Here is an 18,552-nt window from a genome sequence, read left to right as displayed (position 1 = left end):
TAGACAGAATGGTATGATGAATCCCTACATCCTGCTTAGTTTTATTTCTATACCCCTAACTAATTTCACAGTCTACCTCCAAAATTATGAAGGAAATCCCAGACATTCTTTATTTTCATGAAACTTTTTAACTTATGCAGATTAGGTGGAAGAAAAAATAATTAAAATTATCAGGTAAATCCGTACAAAAAATGTTACTTTGGCAGGCCAAAAATTGTAAAGGATCAGTTTCATATGTTTGGCCTAGAGGAGTCATCATAACAAAAAGGGTGTGCCAATTTTTATGGTATATGATGAATTTCATCTTTCATATGCCACCAGAAAAAGGAAAAATGAAGAAAAGTTTAGCCAACAATTTTTTTTAAAGATTTATTTATTTATTTAAAAGTCAGAGTTACACAGATAGGAGATGCAGACAGAGAGAGAGGTCTTCCATCTGAAGGTTCACTCCCCAATTGGCCCAACGACCAGAGCTGTACCAATCTGAAGCCAGGAGTCAGGAGCTTCTTCCAGGTCTCCCACACAGGTGCAGGGGCCCAAGGACTTGGGCCATCTTCTACTGCTTTCCCAGGCCACATAACAGAGCTGGATTGGAAGTAGAGCAGCAGGGTCTCAAACCGGTGCCCATAGGGGATGCCGGCACTTCAGGCCAGGGCGTTAACCCGCTGCACCACAGTGCCGGCCCTGCAATTTTGTTTTTAACACTATAAAACTCATATATTAAAAAGGCCATATTTAACAATGAGATTAAGAAACACAGGAGAGGGGCCAGCATCATGGCGCACCAGGTTAACGCCCTGGCCTGCAAGCCCCAGCATCTCATATGGGTGTGCCGATTCAAGTCCTGGCTACTCCACTTCTGATCCAGCTCTCTGCTATGGCCTTGGAAAGCAGTGGAAGATGGCCCAAATCCTTAGGCCCCTGCATCCATGTGGGAGACCTGGAAGAAGCTCCAAGATCCTAGCTTCAGATCAGATCAGCTCTGGCTGTTGTGGCCATTTGGGGAGTGAACCAGTAGATGGAAGACCTCTCTCTCTGTTTCTACCTCTCTCTGTAACTCTTTCAAACAAATAAAATAAATCTTAAAAAAGAAAACACAGAAGGTAAGACAATATTTTCTTCTAACTGCCTGATAAGTAAAAATGCTATGGGCAGTATTTTATTAGTATTAAACACTCTTAATTAAGGAATTTTCTAATAGAAATATACAGCTAGTTACATCTGTAATAAAATGAAGATGTTATTTTAGGCATCAAAAATATTGGCTGATGTAATCAAGACACTCTTATACAAATGTACCTATTTTCAATAAATAAAAGTCATCACCTCTTCTTCTGGCTCATTTACTTCACTTTCATTTCCAGACTGTTCTTCTGTTTCGGCACCTCCTTCTTCTTCTTCATCATCATCTTCAAGATTTTCTCCTTCTGTCATAGAATCTTTGGAATCCTTGTCATTTACTAGGCCTTGAAATGAGGAGAAATGAAAAAATACATATAAGAAAATAGCCTCATTTATACTTTTTACCAAATGGTATTGCAAGAATCTCTAAAAACTCAGATATAAAATCTAGTCATGCTAATAGAGAACTCATATTTGTCATCGATCTGAATGTCTGCAAATTTAAACTGGCAGAGAAGAAAAGTGACACAGCAGTTTTGTCACCACATAGCTTAACTTTTTCTTTAGTTAGCAGAATCCTCCACACCCACATGTCATTTCTTCTTCGGGACTGTTTGAATGCCAGAGTGGTCTTACCTGATCCAACTATTTCTCATTAGTCTTTCCTAAGCCTTCTCCTATAATCAGGTCAGACTTCTTGTCACAGAGCACAATGCCTTGAGATCTTGATCACAGAAAGTACTTCTCCCAAGAAAATACCCTCCAATATGTACTTTTAAATCCCATCCATCTTTCACACTGGGTTTAAGTTTTACTCCTTGTATAAACTATTATTGGGTACTGCAATCTGTTACCTTTTCTCCTGTGTGCTTCTAAAGCACCTGGAGAATTTATCCTAGCACTTTATTTCGTGATGCTCCATGTAAATTTGTTTTCCTAATGATTTCATTGATATTACATCAGAATATGAGACCCTTGAGGACAAAGAGCTTTTTTTTAATATATTAAAAAACTTAACAGAGGCCATAGATAAATACACAATAGGTGTTTAGTAAATAATTGTTTATTCATAGAATCTTGGAGAATTAGAGCAGGAAAAAACTTCAGTGATATGATGATTTAACTCTCTCATTTTATCAATACCAAAACCCAGTATTTGAATAACCAGGACAAACAATAAAAATAAAAACTTACTCCAGTGTTTTCAGTCTAAGCAACCGGGAAAAGAAGATGAAGATGACTCAAGTGTCTGGGCCCTGCCACCCACGTGGGAGACCCAGAAGAGACCTCTGGCTCCTGGCTTCAGCCTACTATAGCCCTAGCTGTTGTGGCTATACTCTCCCTTCCCTCTCCCTCTGTGTCTCTACCCCTCTCTAACGGACTTTCAAAATAAATATATACATTTTTTGAAAAATAAAGTACTAGAAGCATCCTTGGGGACCAAAACAAAATACAGCTCTCTTTGAATGTGAGCTGCTTGCTACCTATTTTCCTGCTCTTAACAGAGAAGGTACTAACTGTAATACTCTCTCTTGGACAGCTTTGATTTCTATTTCTCTACTTAGTAAGCATGTTGAACATTTCCAACACAGACTTAAAGTTAGAAGGAGCATGGTCTTTAGATTGTCTTGATCAGTTAACTTAATGTTTATAATTTGGATTTCATCTCATTTATCATGTATAAGTAACATCACCTCTATCATTCTGGCAGACAGGCAGTGCTCAAGAAAAATACTAACTCTTCCCTGTCTCCCCTTATTTAATAATGCAACGCTCAAAACTTACTAGAGTATTCCATTATCAATTTGCTGGTGTTCTTTATGTAAGTGATATTATCCTGGCACGGAAACGATCATTTTAGTTATTTTTTAAACAACGAAATCTATTTTTGAATGCTTTCTCCTAGCATTTTAAAATTTGGGAATATTAAACATTTCTCCAAATACTACCTAAATAATCAGATCTATTTAAACTTTTTAATAATAACTACATAGCTGCTTAATCTGTCTGGAGTTTGATGATTATAAGATATGGTTTTATTTCAATTTCCCCCCAAATGCTTACTGTTTTTCTTCTCTTATTTTTTTAGAGTCTTACTTCAGGGCTAGCGTTATGGCATAGTGGATGAAGCTAACGTCTGTGGATGAAGCTAACGTCTGTGACACCAGCATCCCATATGGGTGCCAATTGATGTTCCACTTCTGATCCAGTTCCCTGCAAATAAATGGCCTGGGAAAACGGGAAGACAGCCAGTGTTTGGGCTCCTAACACCTGTATGGGACACCTGGATGAATCTCCTGGCTTTGGCTTGGCCCAGCCCTGGCCATTGCTGTCATCTGGAGAGTCAACTATCGCATGGAAGATCTCTCTATTTCTGTTTCTCCATCTATATCTCTGACTTTCAAACAAATAAACACATCTTAAAAAAGCACAGTCCTGTTCATCAGATACTGAATTATTTTATATTTAATCAGAACTACTTCTGGGCCTTCAATTCTATTCTATCAATTTTACTTCTAGTTTGTGAAATACACTCGTTCCCTTTAAAATGCAATTTATTTATATGGATTTTTTCATTTTAATTTCCCTCATTTCTGTTCCTTATAATTATAAGACAATCTAGAACTGTCAACCCAAAATGCCCTTTACCATTTTGGTTTTACTCTTAAGTTCACAGAAAATGTCTTCACCAACAATTCTCTCTCTCCTGAGGAAATCAGAGGTACACACACTCAAAAGTAACACAACAATATTACTTATAACGGTGAAAAACTGGAAATAACCTGAGTCAAACATTAGGATTAAATAATTTTGGCACTTTCATACAAAGAAATGCAATCAATTAAAAAACAAACAAAACAATCTGATTAAGTAGGCTCCATCCAGTTATAAAAACTACACACTGAAAAAGACCAGAAACATATACATCAAAACATTGACACAATTATCCTTCTGTAGTAATCCTGCTGATTTTTGTTTGCATGGTATTTCTCAAAATTACGGCCATGACCAGTTATTACTTTTAATAATAAAATAACTATAAAAGAGACATTTTTAGTGTTTTCTCACTATTAGCACTGAATTTGTGTAAAACTAAAATGAGACAACAAATTTGCAGGTGCTTGAGAACAAAGAACAGGAAAAATACTATATTATGGTTTATCAATAGGAAATTGATTTAATATTTTTTCCCATGAACATCTTGATATTTGGACTCTAAAACCAGTAGGAAAATGGAGAAGACTTGGGAGTCCCTTGATTACAGTTGCTGTTATCTTCAGAATTTCATTCATAAACGATGACGTATTTTCCCCTCTCGATATTTTAAACAAGTACAGCATTCTCAAAAGAAGCCTGAAGATCTTTGATTTAACCCTCTGATCTATAAAGGACAAAGCGGAACTATTCTCTTTACTGCCACCAAACTGTGTGTCACGCTATTATTTATTCATGATCACCACACACAAAGTACCACTCATGAAGATTTTAGGGCAACAAGGCTAAGACTTAGTAACCTCAAAACACACAAATAGTGAAATAAGTAAACTGATAAATACTTTCCTTCAAATGATAAAACCAGAAATTCTAAAAGGAAAGGAAAGTATGTAACTTGGGACTTGATTCAAAGAAGATTCACATGTGTCTATGTATTGAGCAGCAGGAAAAGTTATTATCTGCACAAGCAACAGTAATGCTTCAAACACAACAAAACCCAGCAATCATATTCTCCAAAAGAGGACTTAACTTTGGAAAAAGTAACCCTATTAATATACTGGATAAAACAGGAAAAAATAGTTTGAGAGGCAAAGGAAAAAATCATAAATGTGTTTACTGAGAAAAGCAGTTCTTCAAATACGTAACATAAAAATCCCGTAAACAGACATGATTACACCAGATGCTGTTGGGAAATAAAACACTAGCTCAACAGCTTGAAAACCTGTTACTTTGAAACAACTACAATAAAACATGCTAAAAAAAAGATGAGCAAGCAAATCAGGTTGGTATGGCTAAGTCTTGAGCACATCTCTGATTCCTACAGTCCTTAACTGGAGCTGTGCACAGGCAAATGCTTCTCCCGGACAGAGTTCAGGATACTGAACGTGGAGTTACATAATCCTCTACTAGCACATTTTTCTAGTCCCTAGAAAGAGAAGCAACTCTGCCAGTAAATAAGGTCTGAAATTCTGTAGAAGAGTTCCAAACTTCTAAATAGTATTCCCTTCTACAGTTTCTTGACTGTATTTTCTTAGTATATAACACCTGTTGAGATATAAATAAAAAATACTCAAAAGTAAATTTTACATTAGCAACCAAAAATTCTAAGAGAGGTTGACAGGACTGGTTTTCCATCACTATCATATACTTGCTGTAAGTACTGCATGACTGTTTTTCTCTAATTTGTGATTAAGTAAAGATATCGATTATGCCGTACAGGTCTTACCTAACATGTAACATTCAACACTGAAAAGAGAAAGCAAAAAATTTAAGCTCTGACTAATAACATTATAAATAAATTCTAGATACGATCTGTCAAATATACATTCATTTTTTTCTGTTATTAACTGCTTACCTAGTTTTATTAAGAATTCTCGTTCCAAGTCATGTACCTGCCTGATGGATTCTTCCAGAGAATTACAGAGTTTGATCTTTGGTCTTAGGAGTTCTAGTGTATCACTGATCATATAATCTATATCAATAGGAAATGGATGGTCTTTTGTCCAAACCTCCAAACTTTTCTTCCACCAAACATAACGCTGATAAACAAATGAAAAATAAATTTAGCTATAAATAACAAAAAGCATTTTAAAAGTAATACATTGTTTTGTGATGGTACCCAGTTATAACTGAGCTAAAAGACTGTGCAAGATACCTACCATCTTTAATAATGGTCAACAGCAATAATCCTAATTCCAATTACTTCCCTCTAAAGTCTCTGAGCCACCTGGTAACTTTGAATATCTGTATTGTACCCATCAGGGCTTTTTTTTCCCCTAAGACAAGTTATAAATAAAATACCAAACAATCTTCAGTTATTGTGAAACAAGGCAGAAACTCCAGATCCACACCCAAAACAGGACTTAGATACTAAATTTTTCAAATACAGACTCGAAGTCATGGTTTTGATATATTTTCATTATTTTCCCGTTACGACTTGCTTTGATTCTTTTCATAGATCAAAGGTACATTTTTTGAAATACATTACATCATTAACCTTCAACAAGCATTTCCTGAACATCTACTGTATATATGGCACTGGGAGGTATTTCCCCTCCCTCTTCCTAGTCTAGTTCCTTCTCTTTTTTGTATGTGTTCTGATTCCTAAATTTACATTTACTGGAAGCACAACCCAAGAGTTAACTGGTCTAGGATGAGGTATCCTGATTGCTTTATTCTGCCTCTCCAGTTTGCCCTACGACACTGCTTCTTATATTGTGCACCTTACCTGGGAATTTACTAGACCTCTACCTTAGGCAAACTGAATAAATATCCACATCTTAACCCTCCCAAAGTTACGTGCACGCACACTGAAGCTCAGAAGCTCCAAGCGAAAGTTTCTGCCTGGCTGCATCTGCCAGGTCGCACTCCCTTCTGACTCCCATTTCCTAGGTGTATCTCTACTACATATTTCTATCAACCAATCTGGCAAGATTTTTTGTCAGTCTCGCCCCCTAGATATTTCTGAATAGATCTTTTCTCTCAGCCTGAGAGGCCAGAATGAATCCAAGTGAGGATTCTCTACTGAAATAGATTTGATTTTGGATACTGATAGTTACCGCTGCCACTTTGTAGCAACACCCTGGCTTTTAACAGACATCTCCATCTTAAGACAGTCCTACCAAGAAAGAATGTGACTCAAGTTGTATTATTAAATTTATTTTTGGGGCCGGCGCCGCGGCTCACTAGGCTAATCCTCCGCCTTGTGGCACCGGCTCACCGGGTTCTAGTCCTGGTCGGGGCACCGGATTCTGTCCCGGTTGCCCCTCTTCCAGGCCAGCTCTCTGCTGTGGCCAGGGAAGGCAGTGGAGGATGGCCCAAGTGCTTGGGCCCTGCACCCCATGGGAGACCAGGAGAAGTACCTGGCTCCTGCCATTGGATCAGCGCGGTGTGCCAGCCGTGGCGGCCATTGGAGGGTGAACCAACGGCAAAGGAAGACCTTTCTCTCTGTCTCTCTCTTTCACTGTCTACTCTGCCTGTCAAAAAATAAAAATAAATAAATAAATAAAATAAATTTATTTTTGGGACCAGTGCTGTTGCACAATGGGTTAAGCCACTGTCTGAAGCACCAGCATCCCATAAAGGTGCTGGTTTGAGTCCTGGCCTGCTGCACTTCCAATTCAACTCCTGCCTATAATAGCCTAGGAAAGCAGCAGAAGATGGTCAAGTCCTTGGGATCCTGCCACCCTCATGGTAGACCCAGAAAATGCCCCTAGCTCCTGGCTTCAGCCTGGCCAAGCCCTGGCTGTTGTAGCCATTTAGGGGAGTGAACCAATAGATGGAAGATCTCTGTCTCTTCTTTTCTAACTCTGCCTTTCAAATACATAAATAAATCTTGAAACAAACTAAATAATTATTTTCCTGATCAATGGGTAAATAAAATTACCAATAATTGACTATCCAGAACTTAATGGTACCACAGGTACTTTAATCAGTGGATAGTACGCCTTATTCATACCTAATCAGAACTTAAAACGTTGTATTTCATGGGAAACAGTTATGGGGCTCCAACCAACCAACATATACATTAACTTCTAGAATACAAGCTTTATAAAAATTATAGGATTGTCCAGAATTTATACCAAATTTAACTTATACTGTATTTGTTCAAACATCAACAGTTTATATAATTAGCCAAAATTAATATAAAGTACAACCAAAGCATTTAATAATAAATGAGTAAATATTTCTATGTTACAAATAACATATTTTCCCAAAAGTGAGTATTTTTTTACTAAAAAAAAAGTAAAAACTAAAAATAAAAATTAGATCTTACAGGAGCAAGAATTTTGAATGTAAACCAGAATATAAATGAGGAAGAATATTACCAAATGTTTAAAAATCACAAGTAATTTAATTAATAAATTACTGTATTAAATGGTATAATCCATAAATTAATATACCAAGCTCACAAACCACACAAAAGAAATCCCCAAATTTAATTATATCATAAAAAGTTGCAAACAATTAGAACATTTACATAATAGAACCATCATATTTTTAAAATTTCTAAGGACATTCTTATATGAAGAATAAATATAATTTGGAACACACATACTACAAAGCAACATGACTGTATTTTGTCTCTAATATTTCTATAATACATGCAATGCATTAAGTGATGTCATACTGCTTGTTTCTGCTTATATACCTGAAAATATACAAGGAAGCAATCAAGTTTTCGTTTACTGGAACCTCTGTCAAAGTACTGGCCACAGGTATCCAAAATAGTACAGACGAGTCGAATTCTGAAAAGATGCTCAGGAGGGTCCAGCGAACTTGGAGAACCATCAGGGTTAACACCAAATGAAGTAAAAGAATAGAGAGTCCTGAAAATAACGGCTGATTCCACCATTCGGTAATTATAAAGTTCCCCTAAGAACTTGGCGCTGCTGATACGCCGCTGATTAAATTTAGGCTGATTAACCTAAAGAACAAAAACAAACATAAAAAAGCCGGATTTTTATAAAACAGTGGTATCTGACAATAGATAAATTTGCCTCTGAAATTTAACAATTATCAGTTACTGAAAGAACACTGACTAGAAAGACAACATTGCTTTCATTACACTTTTAACAAGAAGGCTACGTCTGGATATTATTTTTCTTTCTCGAGGGAAGGCCTATCTTTGAAATGTCCTAAATTAAAAAAATCACCACATTAGACAGTAATTTAGTATTAAGCATTATTAAATGAATTGTTTCTCTTCAACAGTGAAAATGTAATTCTAGAGGCTGGTGCTGTGGCACAGAAGGTTAAGTCTCTGCCTTCAGTGTTGGCATCAAGTCCTGGCTGCTCTACTTCCAATCCAGCACCCTGCAAATGCACCTGGGGATGCGACAGAAGACGGCCTGAGTACTTGGGCCCCTGCACCACCATGGGAAAACTGGAAGAAGCTCTGGCTCTCGGCTTTGGCCTGGCCCTGCCCTGGACGTTGTAGTCATTTAGGGAGCCAAACAGTAGATGGGAGATCAATCTCTCTCTCTCTCTCTCTCTGTCTCTCGTTGTAGTCATTTAGGGAGCCAACCAGTAGATGGAAGATCAATCTCTCTCTCTCTCTCTCTCTTTCTCTCCCCAAATCTCTGCCTTTCAAATAAATACATAAATAAATATTTTCCTTTTTTTAAGAAAAAGTAATTCTATTAGCTCCCATAATCTATTATCTCTATAATTTGTGAATTAAAAAACAAAATGTCTGGATTTTACATTAACAGAGAAGTGCTGGCCAGCGCCGCGGCTCAATAGGTTAATCCTCTGCCTGCAGCACTGGCACCCCAGGTTCTAGTCCTGGTCAGGGCACTGGATTTTATCCTGGTTGCTCCTCTTCCTGTCCAGCTCTCTGTTATGGCCCGGGAGTGCAGTGGAGGACAGCCCAAGTGCTTGGGCCCTGCACCCGCAAGGGAGACCAGGAGAAACACCTGGCTCCTGGCTATGGATCAGTGTGGTGCGCTGGCCACAGCGGCCATTGGGGGGTGAACCAACGGAAAAAGGAAGACCTTTCTCTCTTTCTCTCTCACTGTCCACTCTGCCTGTCAAAAAAAAAAAAAAAAAAAAAAAAAAGAGAGAGAGAGAGAGAAGGAAGTGCTTATAGAAAATTCTTACAAAACTATTGTCAACTTTTCCTAATCAATGTATAGATTCCTATTATATCAACAGTGACATGGAAATATAAAAATTTAGTGTAGTCTTCCAAAATAAGCTTAACAAGACTTACCCCAGTATTAGGCCTACAAGAAGTCTAGAACATCTGATATAACAGTGCTTATAATAAATAATAACTAATTCCAAAGGAATACTAGTAAGGGGAGTTTTTCAAATTACTATTTTTCAATGATAGGAATAAAGATTGCTTAAATTCTCCATAAACTCCAACTGGGAGATTTAAAGAAAGTCTTTGTTACCTCCATTCCTAATCGGATATCTTCTAAGACTCCATCCACAACGTGGATCCCAACATCCTCTTGGTAGAGCACCAGTCCTGCCAAGAGGTTGGCTACACAGTGAATACTGTTATATTTCACATTCCAAATGTTTATCATACAACAGATGACATAATCTTTCACTTCTTGGTCCTGCCAGGGCAATTTTCGCATCTGTCTCAAAACCTAAGTGGAGAAAATGTTGTATAAGTTATTCAGAAAAACACATAGCAGTCTGACCAAATAATACACTTTATGATTATACACAAAATTTTTAAAATGAGAAATACTTTTACATTTAAAGACTTTTATCAGTCTTAGAGAGGAGAGAGAATAAGGATATTTTCTAATTCTGGAAGAATGTGTTCTCATTTTTCTAAAATCTTTTCCTAATTCTATCCAATTTATCCCCATTTAGGTTTTCAATCAAGCTAACAGTATAGTCATACTCAAGTCACTGCAAAGAAATATCTAAAGTTACCAAAAGTTATACACTCTTTTTCTCTGTGTAATTTCATATAAATAATCTTGAGCACCTTTTCTGAGAAAAACTGCTTACTGATTTGAGAGGCAGAGAAACAGAGAGAGAGTTTCTATCCACTGGTTCATTCTCCAAATTCCCACACGCCCAGTGCTGGATCAGGGTCAAAGATAGCAGCTTGTAACTCAAACCAGGTCTTCCACATGGTAGCAAGAACTTGATTACATGAGCTATCGCTGCTGCCTCCTAGAGTCTGCACTGGCATGAAGTTACAGCCAGGAGCCAGAGCTGGTATTTGAAATCAGATACTCCAATATGGGATGCCAGTGTCTTAATCTTTAGGTTAAATGCCCACTTCAACAAAGACCTTATTTAAAGAAAACATGAATTTCCAACAAATGACTAAACACAGGTCAACTGGCTAAATGATCACTTATGATGGAGGATATTACTTCAAGACTGATGTTACAGGGCTAGCATTGAGGCACACTGGGGTAAGCCACAGCCTGAGACACTGGCATCCCATATCACAATGCTGGTTCAAGTCCCGGCTGCTCCACTTCTGATCCTGCTCCCAGCTAAACGTGCCTTAGAAAGCAACAGAAGATGGCCCAAGCACTTGGGCTGGCATACCCCTGGCTGGCACAGCCATTTGCGCAGTGAACCAGCAATAGAAGATCCCTTTCTCTGTCGCTGTCTTTCTCTCTCTCTCTCTGCATTTCAAACAAATAAAATAAATGTTTAAAATCATGAAATTTCAGAGATTAGGGGCATCTTGAAGTCCTTTCTAAATTAAGATTCCATGGACTAATGTGAAATATATAAGGGCAAATTCAATACAGAAAATTAGAGATAAAGTAATAGTGTCAAATATGTAGATAGCATCATAACTAAACAAAGACCTATTCTAATTAGAATTAAGAAGCTGGGGCTCCTGTTATGGCACAGCAGGTAAAGCCCCCACCTGCAATGCTGGCATTCCATATGGGCGCCAATTTGCATCCTGGCTGCTCCACTTCCATTCCAGCTTGCTGCTAATGGCCTGGGAAAGCAGTAGAGGATGGCCCAAGTATCTGGGTCCCTGCTACTCACATGGGAGACCCAGATAAATCTCCTAGCTTCAGAAGGGTTGGAGTGTGGGTGGGAAGGAGTGTAGGGTAGGAAGTATCACTATGTTCCTAAATCTGTACACATGAAATACATGAAAGTTGTATAGCTTAAATAAAAACAAAACAAAACCTCTAGGCTTCAGCCTGGCCCAGTTATGGTCGCTGTGGTCATCTAGGGAATAAACCAGCAAAGGAAGATATCCTCATTTCTCTTCTTTAGCTCTTTCAAATACCATCTCTCCTCTTTAACTCTGACTTTCAAATAAATAAATAAATCTTTAAAACAAATCAAAAAAGAAGCTACCAAAAAAAAACCAACAAAAAAAAAAAACCACATAGGTACCATGATCAGCACGTGAATCCTTTCTTAGGGTGACTTTTACAGAATCAAACAAACTGGAACTTGGAATCTGTGCCTACCTCTCCTAGAAGTTCTATAAGCTTAGCGCTACAACAAATCTCAAGTGGACTAGTAGATGATTCCATGAAAATTTACCTTCTCGGTGGTAACCTTAGAGAGATCTTTGTACAAAAGTTTCCGAACATATTCCTGGAGAGGAGGGCGTTTCTTTTTCACCGTCTTTTCAGCTGGAGGTGGGTTGCAGTAGTAGTATGCATTCTCCACCATTGTGACGTATCTTGCATCAAGATGCATGGCTTGTTTCTTTCTCATCATTTGCTCCTAAAATTTTAAAAAAATTAAATCAAAATATTTTCATTCCAAGATTTCTTTAAGATTGATTGATTGTACTGAAATGCAGAGTAAGAGGTGGGGGTGGAGAGAAGAGAGGGAAAGATAATCACTAATGATTCTATTTACTTACTCATTTCCCCAAATGCCAGCAATAGCCTGAACTGGCCTCAGCCAAAACCAGGAGCCACAAACTCCATGCAGGCCTCCCATATGGGTGGCAGAAACCCAAGTACTTGGACTCTCATGTGCTGCCTTGCAGGCACATCAGCAGGAAGCTGCATTGGAAGAGGAGGAGCCAGCACTCTAATAATGGGATGTAGGTAACTTATACAATGAGTTAATCCACTAGGCCATCATGCCTGCCACTCAAGGTATCTTTATTCCTAACTTCCATTCTCAGTGATAAGATTTCAGGGTAATGAGTCAGAAAAGGAATAAAATAATAACTAGATACTTCTAAGAGTGTGTGACCACACTAACTGTTATGCTGCTACCCATTTTTAGAACACATTAGTTCAGGGGCCAGTGTTGTGGTATAGCAGGTAAAGCTGCTACCTGCAGTGTGCTAGCATATCATATGGGCACCAGTTCCAGTCCTGGCTGCTTCGCTTCCAATCCTGCCCCCTGCTAAAGGCCCGGGAAGAGTAACAGAGGATGGCCCAAGTGGTTGGACCTCTGCAATCCATGTAGGAGAGAGACCTGAAGGAAGCTCCTGGCTCCTGTCTTCATCCTGGCCCAGCATTTGCTATTGTGGCAGATTGGGGGGTGAGTCAGCAGATGGAAAATCTCCGTCTCTCTCTTTCTGTTAATTCTGCCTTTCAAATAAATAAATAAATCTTTTTTTTTAAAGATTTATTTATTTATTTGAAAGAGTTACACAGAGAGAGGAGAGGCAGGCCTTCCATCTGCTGGTTCATTCCCCAATTGGCCACAACGGCCAGAGCTGTGCCGATCCGAAGCCAGCAGCAGCTTTTTCCAGGTCTCCCATGTGGGTGCAGGGGCCCAAGAACCCGGGCCATCTTCCACTGTGTTCCCAGGCCATAGCAGAGAGCTGAATCAGAAGTGGAGCAGCTGGGTCTTGAACCAGTGCCCATATAGGATGCAGGTGCTTCAGGCCAGGGCGCTAACCCACTGCACCACAGTGCCAGCCCCAAATAAATAAATCTTAAAAAAAAAAGAGAACACATTAGTTCATGACTGCTTGATCTTAGGCCTTATTCAATTCAGAACTTGGCTACAAATGCAAGTACTTATAACTCTGCCAAACTACATGAACTCTAAAGATCCTTAGAGTGAGGTTCAAATGTATGAATCACAAAAATTAAGAAATAAAATAGGTTGAGAGGGTTCCAAGGTGGTAGAGTAGGGAGGGAGCTTACTGCTCTAGCCCAGGAGAAGACAGTAAAGAAAATTTGGAGAAAATGGCAGAGGAAACATTACCAAAATTAGGAACACGATGGACCAACATAGAGGGCATAGGGGCCCACAGCTCGGACTCCAGCAGCCGAGAAACTACACACCAGCACTGGAAAGTGAGAGGAGACCAGACTGCAACCCAAGCCACTGGTGAAAAAGCTGCAGGAAGAGCCTAGAGGGAGCCTGGCTTGGAGCCCCATGAGGGAAAGTGTACCAGCCAAACAAGAGGAGAAAAAAAAAAAGACAGGACAGCCACGTTTCTCTCTCCCTGATCAATTTACAATAGTGTCCTGTAACAAGCCAACGCAGTGGGTGCCACTTTGGACATTCATAACAGTGCGCCAGCTTGTGTCTGTGCCCAGCAACTGGAAGAGTGAAGACTCCTGACTGGTGTGGAGAATTAACAGGGGGCTAGGAGTTTGAGACTGGGTGAGACTTCTGCAACAGGACTGTGAAAAAAACGGAGGGTGTGTGGGAGGAATCAAGGTGTGGCTGAGACTTTGAGCAGTCTCAGTGGGAGACTCCAGAAGCTCAGTGTTTCCTGGTTACCTGGTGAGACACTGCTGGGGAATCTGAACTTACACTGAGGACTCTCAGATCCTTTGTGTGGTCCTAGGGACAGAACCGATGAACATCATACCCACTGGAGCTAGCGCTCAGGCACTGGTCTCCACTGAGGAAAGGAGCTCAGCTGAGCAAATTAAACTTCCCTTCTGGTTTAAAAAAAAAAAAAGGAGAGAATATTTATTAGACAAAACTTGGTGTGTCACCTTAGGCACACCTTTAACCTTGGAGAACTGAACAGAGCTCTCTGGCCACACCCACTACAAGCCTCTACAGATTCACTGAAAGCAGACATTCCACTTATCTACAGAATCACAGTACAAAGTCAAAAGCCACCACTGTTTAAAAAAAAAAAAAAAAAAGAGGTAGAGAAATCAATGAGTATTTCCACAAATGACAAAAAACAAATGCACCAATTCAAGAAACAATAAGGGAGACAACACGACAACCCCAGAAGAACATGGCACATCAATGCTAGATGGTGAAGATGATGCAATAGAATAAAACAAGAAATGGAATTCAAAAAAATTGATCATAAGATTACACAGAAGTAATAAAAAGCAAATGAAATAAAAAGCAAAATGAAATGACGAATTCAACAGAACAAATAAAAAATGAAGTGGAGAGCCTTCACAACAGAATCAATGAAGCAGAAAAAAGAATATCAGACTTAGAAGACAAAGCACAGGAAAGTATACAGTCAAACCAAAGACAAGAGGAGGAAATTAGAAAACTAAGAAACACTGTTGGGAATCTACAGGATACTATTAAAAAAAAAAAAGCAACATACAGGTTCTAGGAGTTCTTCAAGGCATGGAGAGAGAGAAAGGATTGAAAGGCCACCTTTTAAGTGAAATAATAACAGAAAACTTTCCTGGTTTGGAGAATGAAAAGGGAAATCCAAGTACAAGAAGAACAGAGAACTCCTACTAAGATGTGACCATAATAGATCCTCACCATGACACATTGTAAGCAAACTCACCAAAATAAAATTAAAGAGAAGATTATAAAATGTGCATGGCTGGGCAAAGTCATTACTTATCAATAGTCACCTTGAATGCAAATGGCCTCAGCTCCTCCAGTAAAAGACACAGACAAGCTAAACAGATAAAAAAACAAAACCCATCTATTTGCTGCCTACAAGAAACACATCTCATCAACAAAGATGCACAGACTCAAAGTGAAAGGATAAAGATATTCCATGCCAACAGAAACCAAAAAAGAGCTCATATAGCCATAATATCAGACATAATAGATTTTAACAAAAAAAAAACTGTTAAAAGAGAAAAAAAAAGGGCACCATATAATGATTAATAGCTCAATTCAACAGGAAGATTTAACTATTATAAATGTACATGCACATAATTACAGGGCACCTGGCTATTTAAAAGAAACATTAAGGAATTTAAAGACTTAGACTACAATAGCATAGTATTGGGGGACTTCAATACTCCACTTCAGTCTGTCAGCAATGGACAGATCATCCAGAAAGAATATCAACAAGGAAACAGCAGATTTAATCGACACTAGAAACCAAATGGACCTAACAGATATCTACAGAACGTTTCATCCTAGAGTTGTAGAATATACATTCTTCTTAGCAGTATATGGAACTTTCTCTAGGATTGATCACATACTAGGCCACAAACCAAGTCTCAGTAAATTCAAAAACATCAAAATCGTACCATGCATCTTCTCGGACGACAAGAGAACGAAGTTGGAACTCAGCAACTTAAGAATCTCTAGAGCATATGCAAAAACATGGAGACTCAACAACATGCTCCTGAATGAACAGTGGGTCATAGAAGAAATCAAAGAGAAATCAAAAAACTTCTGGAAACAAAAGAAGTAGCTCACTAGGCTAATCCTCCGCCTGTAGTGCCGGCACCCCAGGTTCTAGTCCTGGTCGGGGCACTGGATTCTATCCCGGTTGCTCCTCTTCCAGTCCAGCTCTCTGCTATGGCCTGGGAGTGCAGTGGAGGATGGCCCAGGTCCATGGGCCCTGCACCCACATGGGAGACCAGGAGGAAGCACCTGGCTCCTGGCTTTGGATTGGCGCAGCGCGCCGGCCACAGTGGCCACTTCGGGGGTGAACCAATGGAAAAAGCAAGACCTTTCTAACTCTGCCTGTCAAAAAAAAAAGATGACAACACATCAAAACTTATAGGATATACAGCAAAAGCAGTGTTAAGAGAGCAAAGTTTATAGCAATAGATGCCTACATCAAGAAATTGGAAAAGCACCAAATAAATAAGCTATCAATGCATCTCAAGGATCTAGAAAAACAGAAAACCAAACCCGACTAGTAGGAGAAAAGAAATAATTAAAATTAGGGAAGAAGTCAATAAAATTGAATTAAAAAATACAAGAGATCAGCAAAATGAAGAACTGGTTTTTTGAAAAAATAAACGAAATTGACACACCATGGGTCCAATTAACAAAAAAAGGAGAGAGAAGACCCAAATCAATAAAATTAAAGATGAAAAAGGAAATGTAACAACAGACATCACAGAAATAAAAAGAATCATCAGAAATTACTAAAACAAACACATCTACTTGATCTACAAAATCTTGTTGATTTTGTATGCCAACAAACTGTGAAACCTAGAAGAAATGGATAGATTCCTGGACACATGCAACCTACCTAAATTGAACCATGAAGACATAGAAAACCTAAACAGACCCATAACTGAGACAGAAATTGAAACAGTAATAAAGGCCCTCCCAACAAAGAAAAGCCCAGGACCGGATGGCTTCACTACTGAATTCTACCAGACATTTAAAGAAGAACTAACTCCAATTCTTCTCAAGTTATTCAAAACAACTGAAAAGTAGGGAATCCTCTCAGATTCTTTCTACGAAGCCAGCAACACCTTAACTCCTAAACCTGAAAAAGATGCAACAGAAAAACAGAATTACAGACCTATTTCTCTGATGAACATAGACATAAAAACCCTCAACAAAATTCCAGCAAATAGAATCCAAAAACATATCATAAAGATCATCCACCCAGACCAAGTGAGATTTATCCCTGTTAGGCAGGGATGGTTCAACAATTCCAAATCAATCAATGTCATACACCACATTAACAAGTGTTGAACAAAACTTATATGATTATCTAAATACATGCAGAGAACGCATTTAATAAAATACAACACCCTTTCATGATGAAAACTCTAAGCAAATTGGGTATAGAAGGTTCCTCAACACAACAAGGCAATTTATGACAAACCCACAGCCAGCATCATATTGAATGCAGAAAAGTTGGAAGCATTTCCAGACAGGGATGCCGACTCTCACCATTGCTATTCAATATAGTACTGGAAGCTAAGCCAGAGCCATTAGGCAAAAAAAGAAATCAAAGGGATACAAATTGGTAACGAAGAAGCCAAACTATCCCTCTTTGTAGACCACATGATTCTTTATATAGGGGATCCAAAAAACTCCATAAAGAGACTATTGGGGGGCCAGTGGTGTGGTGTAGCAAATAAAGCGGCCGCCTTCAGTGCCAGCATCTCATATGGGTGCCAGTTTGAGTCCCAGCTGCTACACTTACAATCCAGCTCTCTGCTATGCCCTGCAAAAGCAGTAGAAGGTGGCCCAAGTCCTTGGGCCCCTGCACCTGCATGGGAATCCTGGAAGACGGTCCTGGCTCCTGGCTTCAGACTGGCAGAGCTCCAGCAGTTGCAGCCATGTGGGGAGTGTCGCTCCCCCTCTTTGTGGAGGAACGACACTAAACCCTGCCTAGGTTTCCTATCCGAGTCACGGCACCATTATGTCGCTCCCCCTCTTCATGGAGGAACGACACTAAACCCTGCCTAGGCTTCACATCCGAGTCACGGCACCATTATGTCGCTCCCCCTCTTCGTGGAGGAACGACATAGGACCCTGCGCTGTTCTTTTGTCTGCTCGGCCCTCCCCGGGTTTGCTGCTGGTTCTTCCCGGGTTGGCTACCGTCCCTTCCACCTCCGTGGAAGGGCGGTTCCCCCTGCCACTTTCCCCACTTCCGCGGGGGAGCGGCACACCGCCGGC

General features: G+C 39.3%; 1 protein-coding gene across 5 annotated transcripts in view; it reads right to left on the bottom strand.

The window, feature by feature from the left end:
• Positions 1-18,552, bottom strand: part of UPF2 (UPF2 regulator of nonsense mediated mRNA decay) — a 132,784-nt gene that overhangs the window by 30,982 nt on the left and 83,250 nt on the right. For all 5 annotated transcript variants that reach the window (XM_008268086.4, XM_008268084.4, XM_070055726.1 and 2 more), the window contains exons 12-16: positions 12,343-12,528; positions 10,239-10,442; positions 8,489-8,764; positions 5,693-5,876; positions 1,327-1,466 (exon numbers count right to left, since the gene is read on the bottom strand). In XM_008268086.4, the coding sequence (XP_008266308.1) occupies positions 1,327-1,466; positions 5,693-5,876; positions 8,489-8,764; positions 10,239-10,442; positions 12,343-12,528 (990 nt within the window). The remainder of the gene's footprint in view (positions 1-1,326; positions 1,467-5,692; positions 5,877-8,488; positions 8,765-10,238; positions 10,443-12,342; positions 12,529-18,552) is intronic.

The sequence above is a fragment of the Oryctolagus cuniculus genome, chromosome 13 (genome assembly GCF_964237555.1).
Source record: "Oryctolagus cuniculus chromosome 13, mOryCun1.1, whole genome shotgun sequence".
Taxonomy (NCBI): Eukaryota; Metazoa; Chordata; class Mammalia; order Lagomorpha; family Leporidae; genus Oryctolagus; species Oryctolagus cuniculus.
Note: the sequence above shows the minus strand (reverse complement) of the source record. Positions and strands in the feature narration are given on the sequence as shown.